We start from the raw sequence: 19,274 nt of genomic DNA on the forward strand, positions 1-19,274 counted from the left end.
AAAAAACAGAAAACACCACAAACATATCTAATGAGAATAACTGATAGATTCTTTTGGAGTAAGCTGCTTAAGATAAATCCTGCTTGATTGGGAGACATTCCAATCTGATCTTGAATTCATTCAGTAGCTAACCTGAGACTCAGAAATGTTCAAATAGGACATGATACAACACTATCTTCAAACTTAGATTGCAGCAACAGATGTAGAGGGGTATACTTCCTGTTATAAGAAGAAAAAGTAATGAGTACATGAGACACTGTCAGTTAAAAGAGTAAGAGATACTCTGGAGAAATGACTAATGCCAATTACTATTTATTTATTCTCAACTATGTGCACCAAACTTCTAGAAAGAAAAAATCAAGTTTCCTCAGTCTTGCATAGAAGATTTTGTAAGATAATACAGTGCAGAATATAGGATAAATATGATATAAAATGTAAAGATTAGAGTGTTACGAATGGCACATGATTAATAGGAAACCAACATTAATACTGTTGCTGAATTCAATAGAATAGAAATATTGAAGAGAAATCAGATGAGACTAGCTTGGATTTATTGGAAGTAAACTAAATAAAAACCAGTCTAAAATAATTTAGGCAGTCTAAAATGATTCATAATGCAAAGATAATTAGGACATGGAAAGATAAGAAAAGTATATTTTGAAGATACAGAAAACTATAATTTATAACATTTTATTGTTTTTAAAGCATTTTGGGATGGTCACGTTTTTAAGGTCCACTCTGAATAAGTACGCTATAAAATAGAACTACGAATCTAAAATAATATTGCTTCACTGACTAGTGTTCTCAAAAAAAAAGATAAGAAAACTTATTTTAACAGTGATATTCACCTGTCTTCACAGAAGCGTCGTCCAATCAAGACTTTACATTTGTCTTCTGGAAGACAAGCAGTTAGAAGAGGTACTGTTCGTAGCACTCTACTTTCCTGCAGTTAAAATTGAATATAAAAACATATGATTTAATATTATAATTGTTTTCCATTTTTTAGAAACAAAACATAAAAGAATGCCTAGATAAAACATGCACATATACAAAACACTGGTTGTGAAAGAACAATATATTTATATACTGAATTAAAAGTCTCAGTGCCTTTTGATACCATCAACCATTTTGGGCCCACTTGGGGAGTTGAGGGTGTGTTGCACAGTTCTATGTTGGTTCAACGCCTTTCTCTGAGGTTGGTCCCAATCTATGTTGATAGGGAGCGAGAGGTCCGGCTCTCGGCCCGCTTTGTGAGGTACCACAGGGCTCGGTGTTTTCTCCACTCCTTTTTAACATCTACATGAAATTGCTGAGCAAGATCATCTCTCACCATGGAATGTGGTATCACCAAGATGCTGATGACACCAGTTATACATCTCCATCCCGGGGATGTGAGTGATGCTGTGGATCACTGTGGATGTTCTTTTGCAGTGCTTGGTGGCTGGGGTCTGGATTCAACTGAACTCTAGTAAAGGGGTGGCTGTGGCAAGAGATCCCTCTGCATCCAGGAGTTTATCATCTTTGGTCTTGGAAAAGGTTCCACCCACCACACCCCTGACAGACCTGTTGCACAAGCTAGGTCTTCCTAGACTCAGAAAGAGCATGTAGCAGTCATGGTTAGGAGTGCTTTTGTTCAATTTTGTGTTGTGCACCAGTTTACTCTTTCCTAGATAGGGAGGCTCCCTACTCGGTCACTCATGTCCTGGTCATCTGCTATTTGGACTACTGCAATGTGTTCTACATGGGGCTACCCTTGAAAAATATCCGAAAACTTCAGCTGGTACAAAATGTAGCACCATGGGCAATCTCAAGGGCCCAAAGAATGGTGCATGTAATACCTCTGCTACACGAGCTGTATTGGGTGCCAGTCTGCTTCCAGGTCCAATTCAAGATGTTGGTTCTGACCTTTAAAGACTATATAGCATTGAGCCAGGTTACCTGTGGAACTATCTTTATCCCATTACATCATCCTGTGTTACCAGGTCAGGCAGGGGAGGTATGTTCTGCATCCCATCAGCCAAAGAATTCTAACTGGCGGGGTCCAGGAAGAGAACCGTGTCTGCCACGTCCCCCACCCAATGGAAAACACTTCCTCTGGAGGTGAGGTGGACCTCCACTCTTTTGGCATTCTGTAAAAGCATAAAAACATGGCTCTGCATCCTTGCTTGGGGGTACACAGGTGAACATGCAGTAAAGGGGCTTAAAGCCCTCCCTGCCTTTTAATCAACTGTTAACATCTCTTGCCTCTTTTAAATTTAATACACAGTTTTTTATGCTTTTAATCTTTTATTGTACAGCATTCAGAATCCCGCTATGAGAGAGATGAGTAGTTCTTAAATATGACAAATAAATAAATAAATATAGTAAACAAACAAATTAGTAGCATGGTGGCAATGGGTACACCATTGGGAGACCTGAAAGATCAGATTGGGTATAGATCCTCCTGCAGAAAAATCCAACTATATAGTGGTAAAAATTGATAGTAACTGATGGTACATAATGATAATTAAATAGCATCCAGCATTTGGGAAAGCTGCGTATAAAATTGGGAGTTTGATATGTACACAAATGTATTTTCTCTTGTGCTTTTTTTAATTTATCAAATAATGCAGAATTTTGATGGGATATATCTTGTACTGACATAGACCAGATGTAGAGCGTTCCGTAAGACTAGTTTTCAAAATGAGGCAAAGTAGGCCAATTCTGTCTCAGATATAGTATTGTTTTTAGCATAACAGCCTACCTCTCCGTAGGTATCTTATTTATATTATTTCCAGCATGTGTATTTAAGGTGCTTAAAAGTAAAACCTGGCTCAGGTCCTGTTTTTTTCATTTTATAATAGAGGAACAACTAATCTAAGGAATTTTGATAATATGAACACCTGTGCTCTTAAAAGAAAAGTATAATTATTTAAAACTGCTAAAATAAACCAGAATTATCAAAAACGACCTCACAGATATTTGGGACTCTTCCAGAAAAAGAGCTTTTCCATTTCAACTACCAGCTAATTAACACTTGTCATTTCCAACTAATAGTTAACGACAGAACTGTCAGCCCATCAGTACTCCATCAATAATTCATGCTCTCAGGTCTATGGTTAGATACACACCCCTTCTTACTCATATACTGTACATTTGTTAGCATTTCCCCCTTTCACTGTCACGTTTCTGTACTCATCAAAGTGGCAAATGTCTGCTACCTTCCACAAGCCTAATGTTATGTATTGGCAATGTTGCATTTGTCTTTCTTTTTCTAATTATGCCAGTTTGCTGCTAGGAGCAGGAAGTTGGGCAAGCCAAAAATTCTTTCCAGTAAGAGATCAGATTGTCCTTTCATGCACAGGCGGCTATATGTCACTATTTCTGAAGCATCTTGCAGTGTCTTGAATGCATTTCCTTGACCTTGGATACAAAGCTAGTGGCAGAGGAATACAATGGAACTGTTTGCAATTAGGATGTCATTTGATCAAAGAGGGCTGTTCTCATCCCATTACTGGGAAAATACCTTTAGCTCAAAGTCCCAATAGCTGCTTCAGTAAGTTAGAAAAGATTTGCTTACAAATCTTAGCACACTAATGTAGCTTGTTTAGGCTGCCAGGGTCACAACATCCATCCATCCATGATATACATCACTAAGATAGACATTTTCTATTAATTCTAGTATTAATAAATTATTATTTGAGACTCGAATGCTGCACAATGGGGTAAGCTTCCATCACTTGCCCCGGCTGTCCATCTAGAACAGGCATTGACATCATTGATGTCGCGCGACGTATCCCGACTTTTCCCCCATTGTCAGCAATGGGGTGGGTGCGGTTTCGGTATGATGTATCCGGCCCATGGGCCGGCAGTTTGACATGCCTGATCTAGAAGTTCGAAAGCATGCAAATGTGAGTAGATAAATAGGTACTGCTTCGGCAGGAAGGTTGCTGCGTTGTGTGCCCCTCGATGTATAGTTATGCTGGCTAATGACCACAACAAGTGTCTTTGTACAATTCTGGCTCGCTCGGTGAAGAAACAGAGTTGAGCATCACCACTCCTAGAGTCGGACACAAATGAACACGGGAAATCTTTACCTTTACCTTACCATGAAAACTACCATGGCCAAGCAGTGCTATGGCTTCAGCCTAGCAGCTCTTCAGCATCAGTAACAGAAATGAAAATAGAGCTGAACTGATGGGATAACAACTCTGCCAGTGGTCATCTCCCAATTTGCACTGGCACTGCTCCAGCAGAATTTATACTTTACCAGATAAACAAAGCAAAAAGAAGCATTTCAAGGAATGTAGAATACACTATCAAGGACTTCATAGTTTCCATCACATGCAAAAAAAATTGGTAGAATTTTACACCAAGATAAAATCCAAAACAACTATTTCCTTTCCCACAGAACCAAAGAAAAATGTTGCTGCTACATGATTTCTCATTATCTGCAATTACAGAATTTGAAATGCGAAGCAATTTAATATTAAAAGAGCATTCCTGCAGGATCATTTTAGTCTACTTTTCACAGTAGCCAACTACATGCCTCTGGAGTGTTTGAAACCAGATGGACACATAGCTCTCCCACTGTTATTCCTCTTCAACTGAGATTGGAAGCAGCCTCTCCTGAACGTGGAAAAGAGATTGAGAATTCAAGAATCTTACAGCTCCTCTCACGCTGTATATAAACCCCACATAGGCAAAATATAAGTCAAAGTAAGCAAACAGGCAAATAGGCTATATCTCTCCAGCCTTGTGTAATAAATATACCTGGTGTTCATCTGGACCTTGCCAGTGAATTGAGTAGGGAGCAGGAGGCTGCAGGTTTATAGAAAATAATGCCATCTATGTTGTAGTTCTCATCAATTTTTTAGGAGTGGAAAACAAAAACAATATACCATTCTATTACATGAAATACCCAAAGACTATATTCTTGCTGACTAAATAAAATATATTTTTATTGCAAAGTCCAGTCCTTTGTGCAACATATATCAATTTTGCCACTTCTGAATAGAAGTGTATCACATGTGTCTCTGCAGTAATATATATTAGTAAATTTCCCTCTAGTTCTTGTCTTCCTGCATTGTAACAATTTCAGTTATGTTGGAGAGTAACTACATGTCACAAGATTGATAATCAGAATAACAGAGTTGGAAGGGACCTTGGAGGTCTTATAGTCCAACCCCCTGCTCAAGCAGAAAATTGTATACCATTTCAGATAAATGGCTGTCCAATCTCTTCTTAAAAACTTCCAGGGTTGGAGCACCCACAATTTCTGAAGGCAAGTCTTCCACTAATTAATTGTTCTAACTGTCAGGAAATTTCTCCTTAGTTCTTGATTGGTTCTCTCCTTGATTAGTTTCCATCTTCCAGTCCTCTTCAAACATTTTTTCATTATACGAGAAAGATTATGAAGTTGCATATGTTGATGTGTTATATGAAAATGATAGTGGCATATGTCAGAGAAAAGAGAAAAGTAATAAGCTGAATGAATGCCCTACCTAGCAATAGGATACTAAAAAAGAGCGTAGGATAAAACAGGAAGAGATAGGTATTGAATGTAGTCTGAACATAAAAGTGAGTTGAAATATAATCATATATTGTAGAATGAATGAGGATCAAAAGAAAATAAACCTATGAAGAAAGAATGAATAAATTGAAATTAGAAAATTAAAGTTTTTAGAAACTGACAAAATTATTAGAGAGAAAGGAGAAGCAATATATAAAGCTACCCATTTATGGACATGAAGGCAACAAGGATGATTTGTAAGGGCAGAACGATATAGAGAGTAAACGATACTGATATAGTCTTAGCTATGTTAAGTATTTTCTTCTAATTTGTTTTACCTATTATTTCTTTACTATTGTAGTCCACATTTTGCACACTATTACTAATTTCCATTATGTGCCTTTTTAATTGAATATATGCCTTCAAGTCTATATATTGTGTGTGTGTGTGTGTGTGTTTTATGGGAAACAAAAAAATTAAAGGAAATGAGTTAGCTTTACTGATAAGATTTGTCATGGTTTAGTTTTCACTTGCATTATATTTTTGCTGATAAACAAATGGCTAGTTGAATTTGTTGCTTCCATTAACATTATGTACTCACCTCTGCCGGATGCTGGATAATGTACAAACAAGTAGAGACTTTCAAAGGATGAACTGGCAAGAATGGACACAGGCACACCTTTTGAGGGCGACTATATTTAAGAAAGAAATAAAAAACAGAACAGTTTAGAAAGCATTATTAAACTTTTATTATTTTATATTTTATTATATTAAAATATTCACACTTTTGCTTGAATCACAGAATATTTATTTAGGAAATGAGAATGTGAACATTCAAAAAGATTAAATAACAAATTTGGAAATATGGAAATTAAATTATACAGGTAGTCCTCAAGATACAACCACAATTGAACCCAAAATTTCTGTTGCTAAGTGAGACATTTGTTAAGTGAGCTTTGACCCATTTTACGACCTTTCTTGCCACAGCTGTTAAGTGAATCACTGAAGTTGTTAAGTTAGTAACATGGTTGTTTAATGAATCTGGCTTCCCCATTGGCTTTGCTTGTCAGAAAGTCACAAAAGATGATCACATGATCTCAGGACACTGCAACCGATATAAATGTGAGTCAGTTGCCAAGCAACCGGATTTTGATCATGTGACCACGGAGATGATGCAATGGTTGTAAGTGTGAAAAATAGTTAAGTCACTTTTTTTCAGTGCCATTGTAACTTCAAATGGTCACTAGATGAATAGTAAGGCGAGGGCCACCTGTGCTATTATACATTCTGTGTAACAGAGAAATAACAAACAGTTGCAAAGGTATAATAATGGATATTTAATTGCCTAAAATTGCATGTTTTAAATATATATAGGAAATCCTCTCTTGTTCAGAAGCTGAGATGGCCCTGGGCGAGTGGTATTTATAATGGGTATTCAAAGTTCTGACTGTTGCATATAACTGTAATCACGGTTACATGATTGTGGTCTGGCTGCTTGGCAACCAGGTTGCCCTTACAATGGTTGCAGCATCTTAAGGTTGTTTTTCACCTGCTGAGATGAAGAAAGTTATTTATTTTTACTTTCTCTTTTTTCCCCTTTGTTTTTATTTTTCACACCTCCTCCCCTTCATTTTTGTATTTTTTTTATAGTTTATATTGGCTTTTATCCTTTATATTTTTTGCAGTTGGTATTGGTTTTAAGAACAGTTTGGCTAATGGTGGCTCTTAAGTAGATTCTATGTCAGTTAGTCATTAAGACTAAGAATGTCCTTGCCAGTCAAGGTGACCCGCAGAGCATCTTTATTGTGCTCACTGCAACACATGGTATGCCCGAGGACTGACCAGATGCCCCAGCTCCTGTTCCTTATCCTCTGACTGTGAATGTAACTGGCTCCTGATTATTTCTGGCTGGATCTGCCTCAAGCGCCTGAATGCCTATGACTTCCTCCGGCTGAAGTCCATCCTGCACTCCCAGGAGAGGATTCCTGATGCCAGAATCCTCTGAGGTGGTGCTTTTGTTTTCTCAATAAAATTTTTTATTATTTTCATCATAAAAAAGACATCACAAATATAACACAATATAATATAAAAAACACCCACATCCCCCACCCACCCACCCCCCGAGACTTCCCAAACCTAATCCCAGGATAATATTCAAATATAAGTAAACAATTATTAATATCTCTAACTCCACAAGATATATAAATTTTACATAAATAAGTNTTTGAATATAAACAATCCATCTTCTCCATATAGATAAAAATTGTTCATTTGAGTGATTCTTCAAATAAGCTGAAATCTTTGCCATTTCAGCAAGGTGCGAAACTTTCAATCTCCAATCTTCCATTGTAGGTAAAATTTTACTCTTCCAATTTTGAGCTATCAACAAACGGGCAGCAGTTAAACAATACAACATCAAATTTGTTTCTTTTACATCCAAATTTTGTGTGATACCTAGGAGGAACAGGTGAGGCAAAAAAATAATCCTTCTTTTAAATATTTGTTGCAAGTTCCACCACAATTTAATCCAAAAGGCCTTAATAACCTTACAAGTCCACCACATATGAAAAAAAGTTGCATCTTGTTGTCCACACCTCCAACACTTGGATTCATAATTCTCATAAATGCGAGACATAGTTGCAGGGTCCATGTGCCATCTGTAAAACATTTTATAGAAATTCACGTAGATTTTGAGCTTGCGTAAACTTCACATTTCTTACCCAAATCAACTCCCAGGTATCCTCTGAGGTGGTGCTTTTGACACTTTGCCCTCTGGTAATATAATCACTGTTGGGTTCTTGGTGCTCTTTGAGCTGGGTTGTTTTTAGGAAGATGTTTCATTACCAGGTTAGGAAACATCATCAGCGCAAAGGTGAGTGAGGCTTTTTGGCCACTTATATATACAGTAGCTTGCCCTGCAGGTAAAAGTGTGGCTTTCTCCTTCCTGGTTCATTGATTAGGGTCCTATTTCATGTTGATTTTTATTTAGTGCTGATTCCTACTTATGTGGGTACTGGCTGTTGGAAGAAGTGCATTCTGTTTCCTTCCTAGGCTTCCTCTATCAGCCAACACTTGGCTAAGCAGAAAACAGCATCAGATAAGGAGCTTGATCGTAAAGGAGGCAATGTGCATGACACACACACACACAAAATGGGAAAGAAAAGCGACACTTTGCCATTAAAAAAAATAAATAAAATTCATGAGCAAAATTGGCATCAAGAGGGAGAAAGGGGAAAAAAAAACCCAGAAGCACAATAGCACTAAGAGCCCTCTGCCTCAGCTTGGCTTTGCATTCCAAATCAGCCTCTCATTCAGGCACTCAGATTATTAGCATACTGATCTTCTATTTCTTTGACAAGAGATTACCAGATCATCTGAATTAATGCAATTGGAATAAGACGGTTCAATATTAAAAAAAAAAAAAATCCAACCTGCAGGGATCTGTACAAACTCTTAATGGCAGTATCTATGAAACTGTTTGATTGCTCTGTCAAAGGAAACATACGGAAATAATAGAAATTAAAGAAAAATAAATAACAGAAATCAAGGCTTGAACTTCCAACCTTCCATTTTTGCACAGGTTCAAGAGGTTTTCTCTCTAATAGAAGATGCTGGATGGGAAAGGGGAAAATAGCAGGGTATTTAGCCTGGTGAAAGAATAACAGGGTATTACTATCCTGAAACAGTCTCGCATTAAACTGTGCGAAGGCAGCAACAACTTCTAGCCTTACTGCTAAGATGTGATAAATATATGCTACAGATGTAGCACAATGTATGCCAATGTATTTTCCTTCTGATTCAAGTATGGGAGAAAAACACATTAGCATGAAAATGATTTGCTTTTAAACAACCCCCCCCCAAAAAAAATTCACTTTTATTGCAATTTCTCCCTTGTTGACACCTAGTCTGACATCACTAATTTGTTTTACATGATTCTATATATTTCCAAAACAGCTGTCACACTGTCATGATTTTCAATCCCAACAATCTGAATTAATGGAACGTAACAACTGAATAATTCCGATTTTGGGGTGTCACTGAAGTTTAGGTAGGAAGAAATGGGCAAAGGGACTTAAAACCGCAATATTTCCTAACAGGCTGATATTCACACTCAACTTTTAAAATAAAAAAGCTACTTATTGAAGATTTGGAAAATGGAGGAAAGGAAAATTTTATCTTGCTTGAGCTGCTACATTACAGGTAGTTCTCGACTTACAGCCACAATTGAGCCCAACATTTCTGTTGCTAAGTAAGACCGCTATTAAGTGAGCTTGCCCATTTTACAACCGTTCTTGCCACAGTTATTAAGTGAATCATTGCAGTTGTTAAGTTAGTAACACAGTGAATCTGGCTTCCCCACTGACTCTGCTTGTTAAAATAGGTATCCTCAACCTTGGCAACTTTAAGCTTTGCTGGCTAAGCAATTCTGGGAGTTGAAGTCCACAAGTCTTAAAGTTGCCAAGGTTGAGGACCCCTGTGTTAGAACAGTGGTTCTCAACCTTTTTAATGCCGCGACCCCAACCGGTCGTAAGTCGAAGACTAAACTGGTCGTAAGTCAAGGACTAAACCGGTCGTAAGTCGAGGACTACCCAACCGGTTGTACGTCGAGGACTTTCCCTGCCCAGGAGCGCCGCACATGCGTGGTTCCGCCCCCTGCACCGGCCGAGGCGTAGCTGGCAAGCGGCAGAGACGGAGCAGGCCGACCACCAGCTGGCCCAGCCCAAGGGAGGTAAGGCACCCACCAGAAAAGGGGGAAAAATGGTGGACAAAAAAAAATGGCGGACAAAAAAAATGGCGGACAGCCTTGCTTGGCGACCCCCGTGAAATGGTCGATCGACCCCAAATGGGGTCCCGACCCACAGGTTGAGAACCACTGTGTTAGAAGATCACAAATGGTGATCACCTGACCTCTGGACACTGCAACTATCATAAATACATGCCAGTTGCCAATTATCTGAATTTTGATCACGTGACCATGGGGATGCTGCAAGTGTGAAAAACAGTGGTAAGTCACCTTTTTCAATGCCGCTGTAGCTTTGAACAGTTACTAAACAAATGGTTCTAAGTCAAGGATTACCTGTAATTACGTGACTTAATACTACAGACTCCTGTGATTTTAAGGCTGAAGGAGACAACCTACCAGATTCCAAATCTGTAGTTCAAGAAGCAACAGACTATCAGCCACCTGTAATTGATGAATCTGGCTCCATGGCCCCTGATTCTGATGGTAAGGTGTCAAGGCATGTTCTTGGAAGAGTGCCAAGCCCTAAATTATATTACCATGAGAAGCTATTGCCACAACTCAAGAAAAGGAAGTAGTCACTCAGCAAAGCCAAGAACTCAGATTACTAACAGTTTGCTCTGTTTCTACCCTCGAAACTGGAAATAATAATCTTGCTTCCTTGATCTGTGCTCCTGTGATAGCCTACTTTAAATTCCCCAGATTTTTTTTGCTGTATAATTGGACCTTCAGTTTGGACAGCCTTCTGTGAAATTCTTTGGTGCTTGACCGAAGGATGATCTTGGACTTCCTTCAGCATTCCTGCTCCAAACTTCTCAGGCTAACGGCTTGCAGCACTGGCATTATTTATGAGGGAAAACAACCTCTTTCTGAACAGTCTTTGCTACTTTCTGTCTAAATTGCTGCCCTTTAGCCCTGACTCAATCACTGATAGAAGATTTACAGCATGCTAAAAAAAAGTTCTCAGAATTATAATTCCCTTGCTTTCTGTTTACAGCAGTCTACGATTTTTGTAGGACATGCAGGGGGGGAGTACTAGTCAGAAATGTTCTGAATAAAGCATATATCCTTTAACTTGTGACAAAACCACTAAAAACAGCCTTTGGGACTAATTCTGGGAACCTCACTGTTATTATTCACCCAGTTCCATCACTATAGAGCACGGGTGTCAAACTCACCGCATCATGTGATGTGCCGTGACGTATCGTGACTTTTTTTTGCATTGCTGGAGCTGGGGTGGGCGCAGCCTCCATATGATGCAACCGGCCCACGGTCCGGCAGTTTGACACCCCTGCTGTAGAGTAACCACTAAACACTAACATAATTAGAGAGGCATGGAAATAGAAGCTAAACCTATTCTATACTTATTCTGGGATAGACACACACACACACATACACGAATATTAAACATTTCCAAAGTATGTTGTTACCAAATATATTACACATTTTTGCTTCAAATCAGAAAGATAAATAGAGCAATGGAATTACCTATTATCTCTGTGTTTTCATGTTCTCAAAGAGGCATATTTTAATTTAAAAATGGTTTTAATTTTAAATAAAATTCAATTTTAAATAATCATTTTAAATAAAACAATACACCATATAGCCTCTTTGTGAACATGAAGAATTAAACACACACACACACACAATTCATTTTGAATCCCAAAGAAAGAGAGATGGGTTGTTATCTGAAATAATAAAGTTTCATTTTGAAAGTTGAGCCACAGAACTGAAAACAGTTTCCTGACTTAGAATTGCCACAGACAGACTGCCATTGTGTATTGGAAGTTGCTTCAGAATGACTCTGGTCTGCAATTGAATTATCTTAGCTTAGGTGTGAATCTATGCTGGCTAGGAATTCTGAGACTGGTTGAGTAAATACTTGATTAGTCCTTCATAAAATTTTAAGGAAAACATTAAGACATGCTAGATGCCAAGTCTATTAAACTTATCAGTTACCAAGCCAATTCTTCCATGCCAAAAAGCTGCCTTTGTTTTCTAAAGATTTGATTTTTCAAAAATCCTCTTTCTGCCCCTGGAGATCCAGTAAATTAAGCTACAAGAAAATCAGAGGATTCATTTTGAATGTAGTTTTTATCTTTGGAAGGGGACTCTTTTCTCTTCCCCGTTTGCTGCCAAATCCCAGAAAAAGCGTGAAGAGAATCCTAATCAGCTGTTTATAATTCCTGCCAATACTATCTTAAGGAAAAACACCCTGGAAACATGTGCATGTAATCCTATTCATATTTACTTAGAGTAAGTCCAAATGGTTCAATGGAGCTTATTCCCAAATCAACATAATTGGAACTGTAAAATTAGTCGGTTTTCTTAAAAAGCAATTATTAATTTATTTAAAACTACTAATTTGACAAACAGTTCTATTTTATATTTGCACTGTTAGTATGTGAAATTAAACAAATTCCTATGCCATCACCATGATTTTTTTGTGTTCAATAAAATAAACAGTTGCTCCATTTTATCCTTTAGAGATTTATTTTTTTTAACTTTTTAATACTGCAATTTTACTTCTATTTCTAAAATGAAAGAATTGTGTTTCTTCCAAAATTACAATTGCCTTGTTTTATTTATGTTTATAAGTGGATTGGTTAGTTTGAGAATAAGAAGGTAAGATATTTTGGATATACCTCTATTGTGTCTAGGAGAAAGACACAGGGATACAAGTACACTGTTCTGTTTGGGGGAAATTATAATAAAGGTCTCTTGCTGGAAGCTCCTCTAAGTGGAATACCTATTTTTAATTCATTGTGGTTAGAACTCAGATAGTTGAGAATATGAAAAAGTAAATTCCAGAGATGCTTTGAAGAGACCTTGGATCTATTCACAAGAGCACATTGCCAGCCTGGAAGAGGAATAATTCCTTCCTTGTCATGGGAAAAGAATAATAGGATAGAAAAGGATATTGATTATACAAGTTGGGACAAGGGACCCATTAAAAAGAAAAGGTTATGGCAGCTTGCCTCTCTTTCCATACTCAAGAGTAGGCCTGCCGATAGATAACAGAGTTATGTATTCGAGGACTAAACCCGTCATAAGTCGAGGACTACCCAACCGGTCGTAAGTCAAGGACTTTCCCTGCCCGGCAGCGCCGCGCATGCGTGGTTCCGCCCCCTGCGCCGGTCGAGGCGTAGCTGGCAAGCGGCAGAGACGGAGCAGGCCGACCACCAGCTGGCCCAGCCCAAGGGAGGTAAGGCACCCGCCGGAAATGGGTAGGTAAGCTGATTGGGTGTGAGTGGCTGGGTTTTGTAAAGACTAAATCTGATGTGCTGGTAGTCAGAAGTTCCATGGCTAGAGAAAGTCATTACATAAACATGATGGCCTCTGGATAGGCAAAGGAAGAGGTTGTTTCCCCCTTTCAAATGGTCCCATGTGGATTTCAATCACTCACTCAGGGCCAGGAAAGTGAAGTGGTTATTGTCACATGGAGGAATGTCTATGAAGATTCTCAGTCATCCAGATCATAATTGTCCCAAAGGTCCTTTTTCAGGAGGCAACTATTTTTCTTTGAAGATGTTTCACTTCTCATCTAAGAAGCTTCTTCGCTATCCAGTCAGAGCTGAAGAAGCTTCTTGGATGAGAAGCGAAACGTCTTTAAAGAAAAACAAGTCCAGTTGCCTCCTGAAAAAGCACCTTTGGTATCACATGGAGATTTTGGTGGAAACTAGAGATGCATAAATAGCCAGGCATCAGGTCTTATTCATGAAATTGGGTGTTAAGGATAAGTGAAGACTTTTTTTGTTGCTACATCATCCCCCTGAGGCACAGCAGCATCCCTCCTCAAGCACCTCAACTATATAACTAGGATAGTGGAAGTTACCCAATCAGTCAGTCCAGCAGGATACAATAATTGATGCTAATATAGACTAACTAAAGAGGATCAGGATTGATACACTATCCATACCTTAGGTCAAAGAGTTCAATCCAAAGTGCAGTCAAATACAGCCCTAAAACCTGGCTTGAAATCCAGTTGAAAAGGGTATCGATCAGTGTTTTTCAAGCTTGGCAATTTTAAGATATGTGAATTTCAACTCTCAGAATTCCCTAGTCAGCATGTTGAAAAATGGAACTGAACTGAAAATGGAAAAACTGCAAACTGAAATACTGAGCTGAAAAATGATGTTGGATATGGACTTATTTTGAAAAAAAATACCGTTCCGTATACAGAACAGCCCTGGAAAAATGAGAGGCATGGTGGGAAGTGGGGAAGAACGATAGGACATAATGTGCTGAGACATTAATAACATAGGATGAGGAGAAATGGAATGGAGGGAAGCTCCTAGGAAAATCTGGAGCAGTGACCTATGGATATGTGACACAAGGAGTTATTGAGAAGGACAAGCAAACCAGATCAAGTCATGTTAGTCTTGCCTTTCTTACCTTATAAACTCACTCCAGAATACTTCCAGGTTTTGTTCTGGCTGAATCCCTAAAACTTTTCACATTTTCTTTCTGCCAAATTACTCTCATTCTGAAACAGTCTATGTTAGCCTGCTAGGTAGACCAGACCAAGAAATCAACTCTACGAGAAGGATAAAACTATTCTAAGATTAGCTATAATACTGTAACAGAATCTTGCAAAACTGATTGTAATGTACCTCTTCCTCTATCGTACAGTTCAGTGAATTTAGTGAATTTACTTCAGTGTTTATCAGAGCCTCTTCTGAATATTTTATTTATTAAATTTATATGCCGTCCATCTCACTGTCTAAGGCGATTCAGGGAAACTCAACATTAAAATGTCTTCCAGCTCCTTTCGCCTAGCTAATGGTTCCTGCATATTTCCATCAATGTCATGTTCCTTATTCTCTATAGTTTAGCAGAAATTACAGTGCATGATGGTTTATTTTTGACACATTTCATGTATCAAATTCAGCACTTGTTTGGGCACAATCTTGCATAGACTCATTTGAAAATATTCTGATTTTTTTTAAAAGTATATAAAGCTCTGTTTGGCTTTTATTGTCCCTGATGCAATATTTTCTATTGCTTTATACAACACAGAATATGTAAATTGCAGATCTAATGAGTTTGACTATATCAGTCTTGACAACTGTAAAATAAATTAAAAAGCATTAAGAATTTTTATAAAATGTACAAATGAAACGAAACAGAATAAACTCTCTGCAAAATTTCAAAGCACAAAAAATACATTAGAGAAATGCACCACTGCCCTCTGCAGTTCAATCTAAAACTCTATGCTCAATTTTCATGACCATCTTTGAAATATATTTAAAGGTTTTAATTAAAAAAAAATAAGAGTTTAAAGCACAGTACAAAACAATAATTAAACTAAAATTCATAAAGTTTGTGGTACAAACATGCAGTACAAACCAGAGAGAGACACAGGGAAATGAAATGATCTAGCTCTCTTACATTGTCAATGAAGGCTTGCAATATTCCAGTTGAAATAAATTCTAGGGGTTTATTACTTAGAGCTACAAAAATCTGAAGTGTCAGTACTTTTGCTCTCATCAAATGTTAATATGGGTATTTGAAACCTAAAATTTGGTAATCTTATTTTCTCCCCTTGTATGCATGTGTGTATGTATGCATGTATCTTTATGTGTGTATACATACACACATATAGCTTTGAGAGAAGAAAAGGGAGAGAGAGAAAAAACTATTTGCAGAAAGTTTAGCACTAATTTCTATTGTGGTCAGCAGGCAAACCATTATGCATATTTATTTTACAGTGAGTCCTACTGAGTTAATTATTCTTATTCTCAGATAAATATTCTTAGACTTCTGTCCTTTTTAGACATTTTAAAATCCTATGAGGTCTACTGCTATTCAAGAGAGAGTGGGACTAGAAGGTACTAGCAAAATTGACTCAATGTGCTTTATCTACATTGGGTAAAAAGAAGGATCAGCAGTTTTAGGTAATGAATGAAAAAGTTTCGGAAACACTGGTTTAATGTATGTCTATTTATATTGTTTCAAGAAATATCCTTTGAATCAAGAAATGCATTTGCTCCATCACCTTCACTTACTATATTTTTTGCTGTATATCCAGTTTCTTCTTCCACCATTCCTCACCCATATTGCATATAGGAGCCTCAATCCTGAGAAATTTGGATTAAGTACATTGCTAAAATTCACACACACATAAAATCCTTTAAGCACAAAAGGCACATCTAGTTTTAAACAAACAGCTCCTATTTTCACCTTATAAAAAACTGATTTACCAAACTATGTAATTAACCTGCTATCCTATTAAGGAAGCTAATAAGACATTTCATTTTTAAAATATCCATTCATTGTAAATCTAACTGAAGAAAAATAAATAATACTAAATATAACTAAGTGTGCCAATTAAACATTCATTAAAACATGCAATAGTTTGATAACCATATTTGCAAAAAGCAGCTTATTGCAAAGCAGTTTCCTCATTGTAATTTTGAGTCCCTTAATAGTAGAATAAGGAACAATCAATGTTACACCATTTTTGTCAGAATGAATGCTTCGCAGACAAAAGCTTGAGATTTGGGTTTTTTGTGGAGGTGAAGAGATAAGATTACTGCACAATCAATACTTTTTATAATTAAAATACCTATTTGTGCCTTAATAATACGTCAGGAGACATTGGGACGAAATTTGAAAAGCCACAATTCTGCCTTCTTCATCGTTTATTCTTTCATGTTACTAATCTGCCATGTACTTTAATAAAGGAAAATTATATTAAGTTGCCTTGTTCAAAAACTTGAAGTATCTTTTCTTGTCTGCATAATACATACCGTCATTTTAATTGGTTTGAATAATTCAAATCCTGGCAACAATTGGCATATCATGTTTGTATGTTGCAGATTTCAGATTGAACTTGGGCACTGAGCTCTCCAACTTTTTGAATCAATGGTTGCATAAACTTGAATAACTGTAATATTAAAGGATTGTTCATGAAATTTAAATGATAATATTTGGTCACCTACTGCAATGTACCCAAGTATCATCTTTGCTACATTCTATTTGATTAAAACATCATTACTTTTCTTCTGTATTTGTTGTGAGTAGTAAACAGTATGATTTTTTTAACTGAAAAAAAAAAATCCAGTCGAGTTCAGTTTGCTGATATTGAATATGTCCATGTTCAGCCAATTCATTTCTCCTTTCACCATGTTGAATTTTTTGCAAATTTACACTTGTGACATTCTATGTTCTAATGGTAATTCTGTCTTGGTAGCTTTCAATTTTCTTTTCCTGCAACATCCCATAGGAAAGCTATGTGTTCTAAGATGGTGGCGCCTGGATCGGCTGCATTAGCTCTCAAAGGTGAAAAGTTATGAGAGGGATATTAAGGGATATAGGCCATATGATCAGGAAGGTTTTAATGTGTTTGAGCAATGTGGTGGAACTAAGGTAAAATACAACATACGACTGACAATCTTTGCTGGTATGGCGAGTTTCTAGCTGTTTCGGAACTGTTGGTGAGACCGTTAAAAGTTGTTGGTGCTGTTTGAAATTGTTCTGCTGGCAGCAAGATCTGACTGCTGGCCCAGTGACGGATTCTATTGCAAATAAGGGCTGTTTCCAAAGGAGGCAGAGGAGGAGAGGTCCCAGGGCTTATGGAGCGAAGGAACTGGATGAGGCTGTAAAGCACTGTGAAGTGGTATGTAAGTCTAAGTGCAATTGCTATTGCTACTCAATAGTAGTGCTGGATGCTATCTCACTTGAGGGGCATTCCATCTCTTTCTATTAAATAATTTCAGGGTTTTTAAGAATTAAACACAAACATATGGTTGCAATGACGCTAATCACAACATAGTAACAAATTACCAATTGCATTAATTATCCAGCAGGCAATTGACCTTTTGTTGTTTCCTTACTCTCAGGTAAATATGTAGCTCGGAATTTAAATAAGAATCACTATGAGAAGGGAAGAAAAAATATCAGCAATTCATTTTCTCTTTTCAGCTAGAAAGAATACAAAATCTGAAACTGGACCTTTCGGACCTCAAGCCTTTCACATCTCAAGCTAAAGATATAACTAGAGAAGGTTAAAAGAAATTCTATAATATCTCCTCCTGCACACAAGAAAACTTTTTAAAATACATTATTTTGATATAAATGTAAAAAGATAGGCAAATAGTGGATTATGGCATACTAATCTATATTTAGACTTTATTATTGATCAGAATAATCTAAAAGAGTAACAGTTCTGATCTATACATTGATGAAAAACTTTTCTGTATTTTATTTTTGCATTTTAAAGTGCAAATCCCGAGAACAAATTGCTATTTTCAACTTTAATTTAATTAAATAATATACCTTGTTTATAATTTTGTATTGGGGAGCCAGTTTGGTGCAGTGGTTAAGACACCAAGCTAGGAACCACAAAATGGTTAGTTCTAGTCCTGCCTTACCCACAAAGCCAATTGGATAGCCTTGGGCCAGTCACTCTTTCTCAGTCCTAGAAAGGAAGCATTGGCAAACTGCTTCTGAAATCTTGCCAAGAAAAATGCAGGGACTTGTCCAGGCAGTCACCAGGAATCAGGACTGACTCAATTTTAGAGTGCCAGTTTAGTCTAGTATTTAAGGCACCTGGTTAGAAACCGGGAGACAATGCATTCTAGTCCCAGCTTAGGTATGAAACCAGCTGGGTGACTCTGGGCCAGTCATTCTCCCTCCGCCCACGATGTCAGTCTCCAGCAACAAGCTGATTGGTCAATTCCTGTCACAATGAATCAACACTCAGATTGAGGACTCTAAACTTGCAGGAAAACACTAAGAAGAATATATATAAATATTCGTAAATGTACAGTATATTATTTAAGTACTTCACTGATATTTTTTCAGTAATTGAAAAGCTGGCATTTCATTTATTATACTGCATACCGTATTTATTGGCGTATAACACGCACCGGCGTATAACACGCACCTTCATTTTAAGGGAAATTTCAGGAAAAAAACTTAAAGGTGGGGCCGGGCGGCGGAGAGCTTGGCGGCAGCGGCAGCAGGAGGATGGGGAAGGGGCGTGGCTGCCCGGGCCAAGGTGGGGCCGGGTGGCGAAGGGCCGCGGCTGCCTGGGCC

General features: G+C 37.6%; 1 protein-coding gene across 1 annotated transcript in view; it reads right to left on the reverse strand.

The window, feature by feature from the left end:
• Window positions 1-19,274, reverse strand: part of DTWD2 (DTW domain containing 2) — a 77,743-nt gene that overhangs the window by 46,731 nt on the left and 11,738 nt on the right. Inside the window, exons 2-3 of the mRNA XM_015823577.1 lie at window positions 6,093-6,183; window positions 849-943 (exon numbers count right to left, since the gene is read on the reverse strand). Coding sequence (XP_015679063.1) covers window positions 849-943; window positions 6,093-6,183 — 186 coding nt within the window. The remainder of the gene's footprint in view (window positions 1-848; window positions 944-6,092; window positions 6,184-19,274) is intronic.

This window comes from Protobothrops mucrosquamatus, unplaced genomic scaffold (assembly GCF_001527695.2).
Source record: "Protobothrops mucrosquamatus isolate PMUCROS unplaced genomic scaffold, P.Mucros_1.0 scaffold1921, whole genome shotgun sequence".
NCBI lineage: Eukaryota > Metazoa > Chordata > Lepidosauria > Squamata > Viperidae > Protobothrops > Protobothrops mucrosquamatus.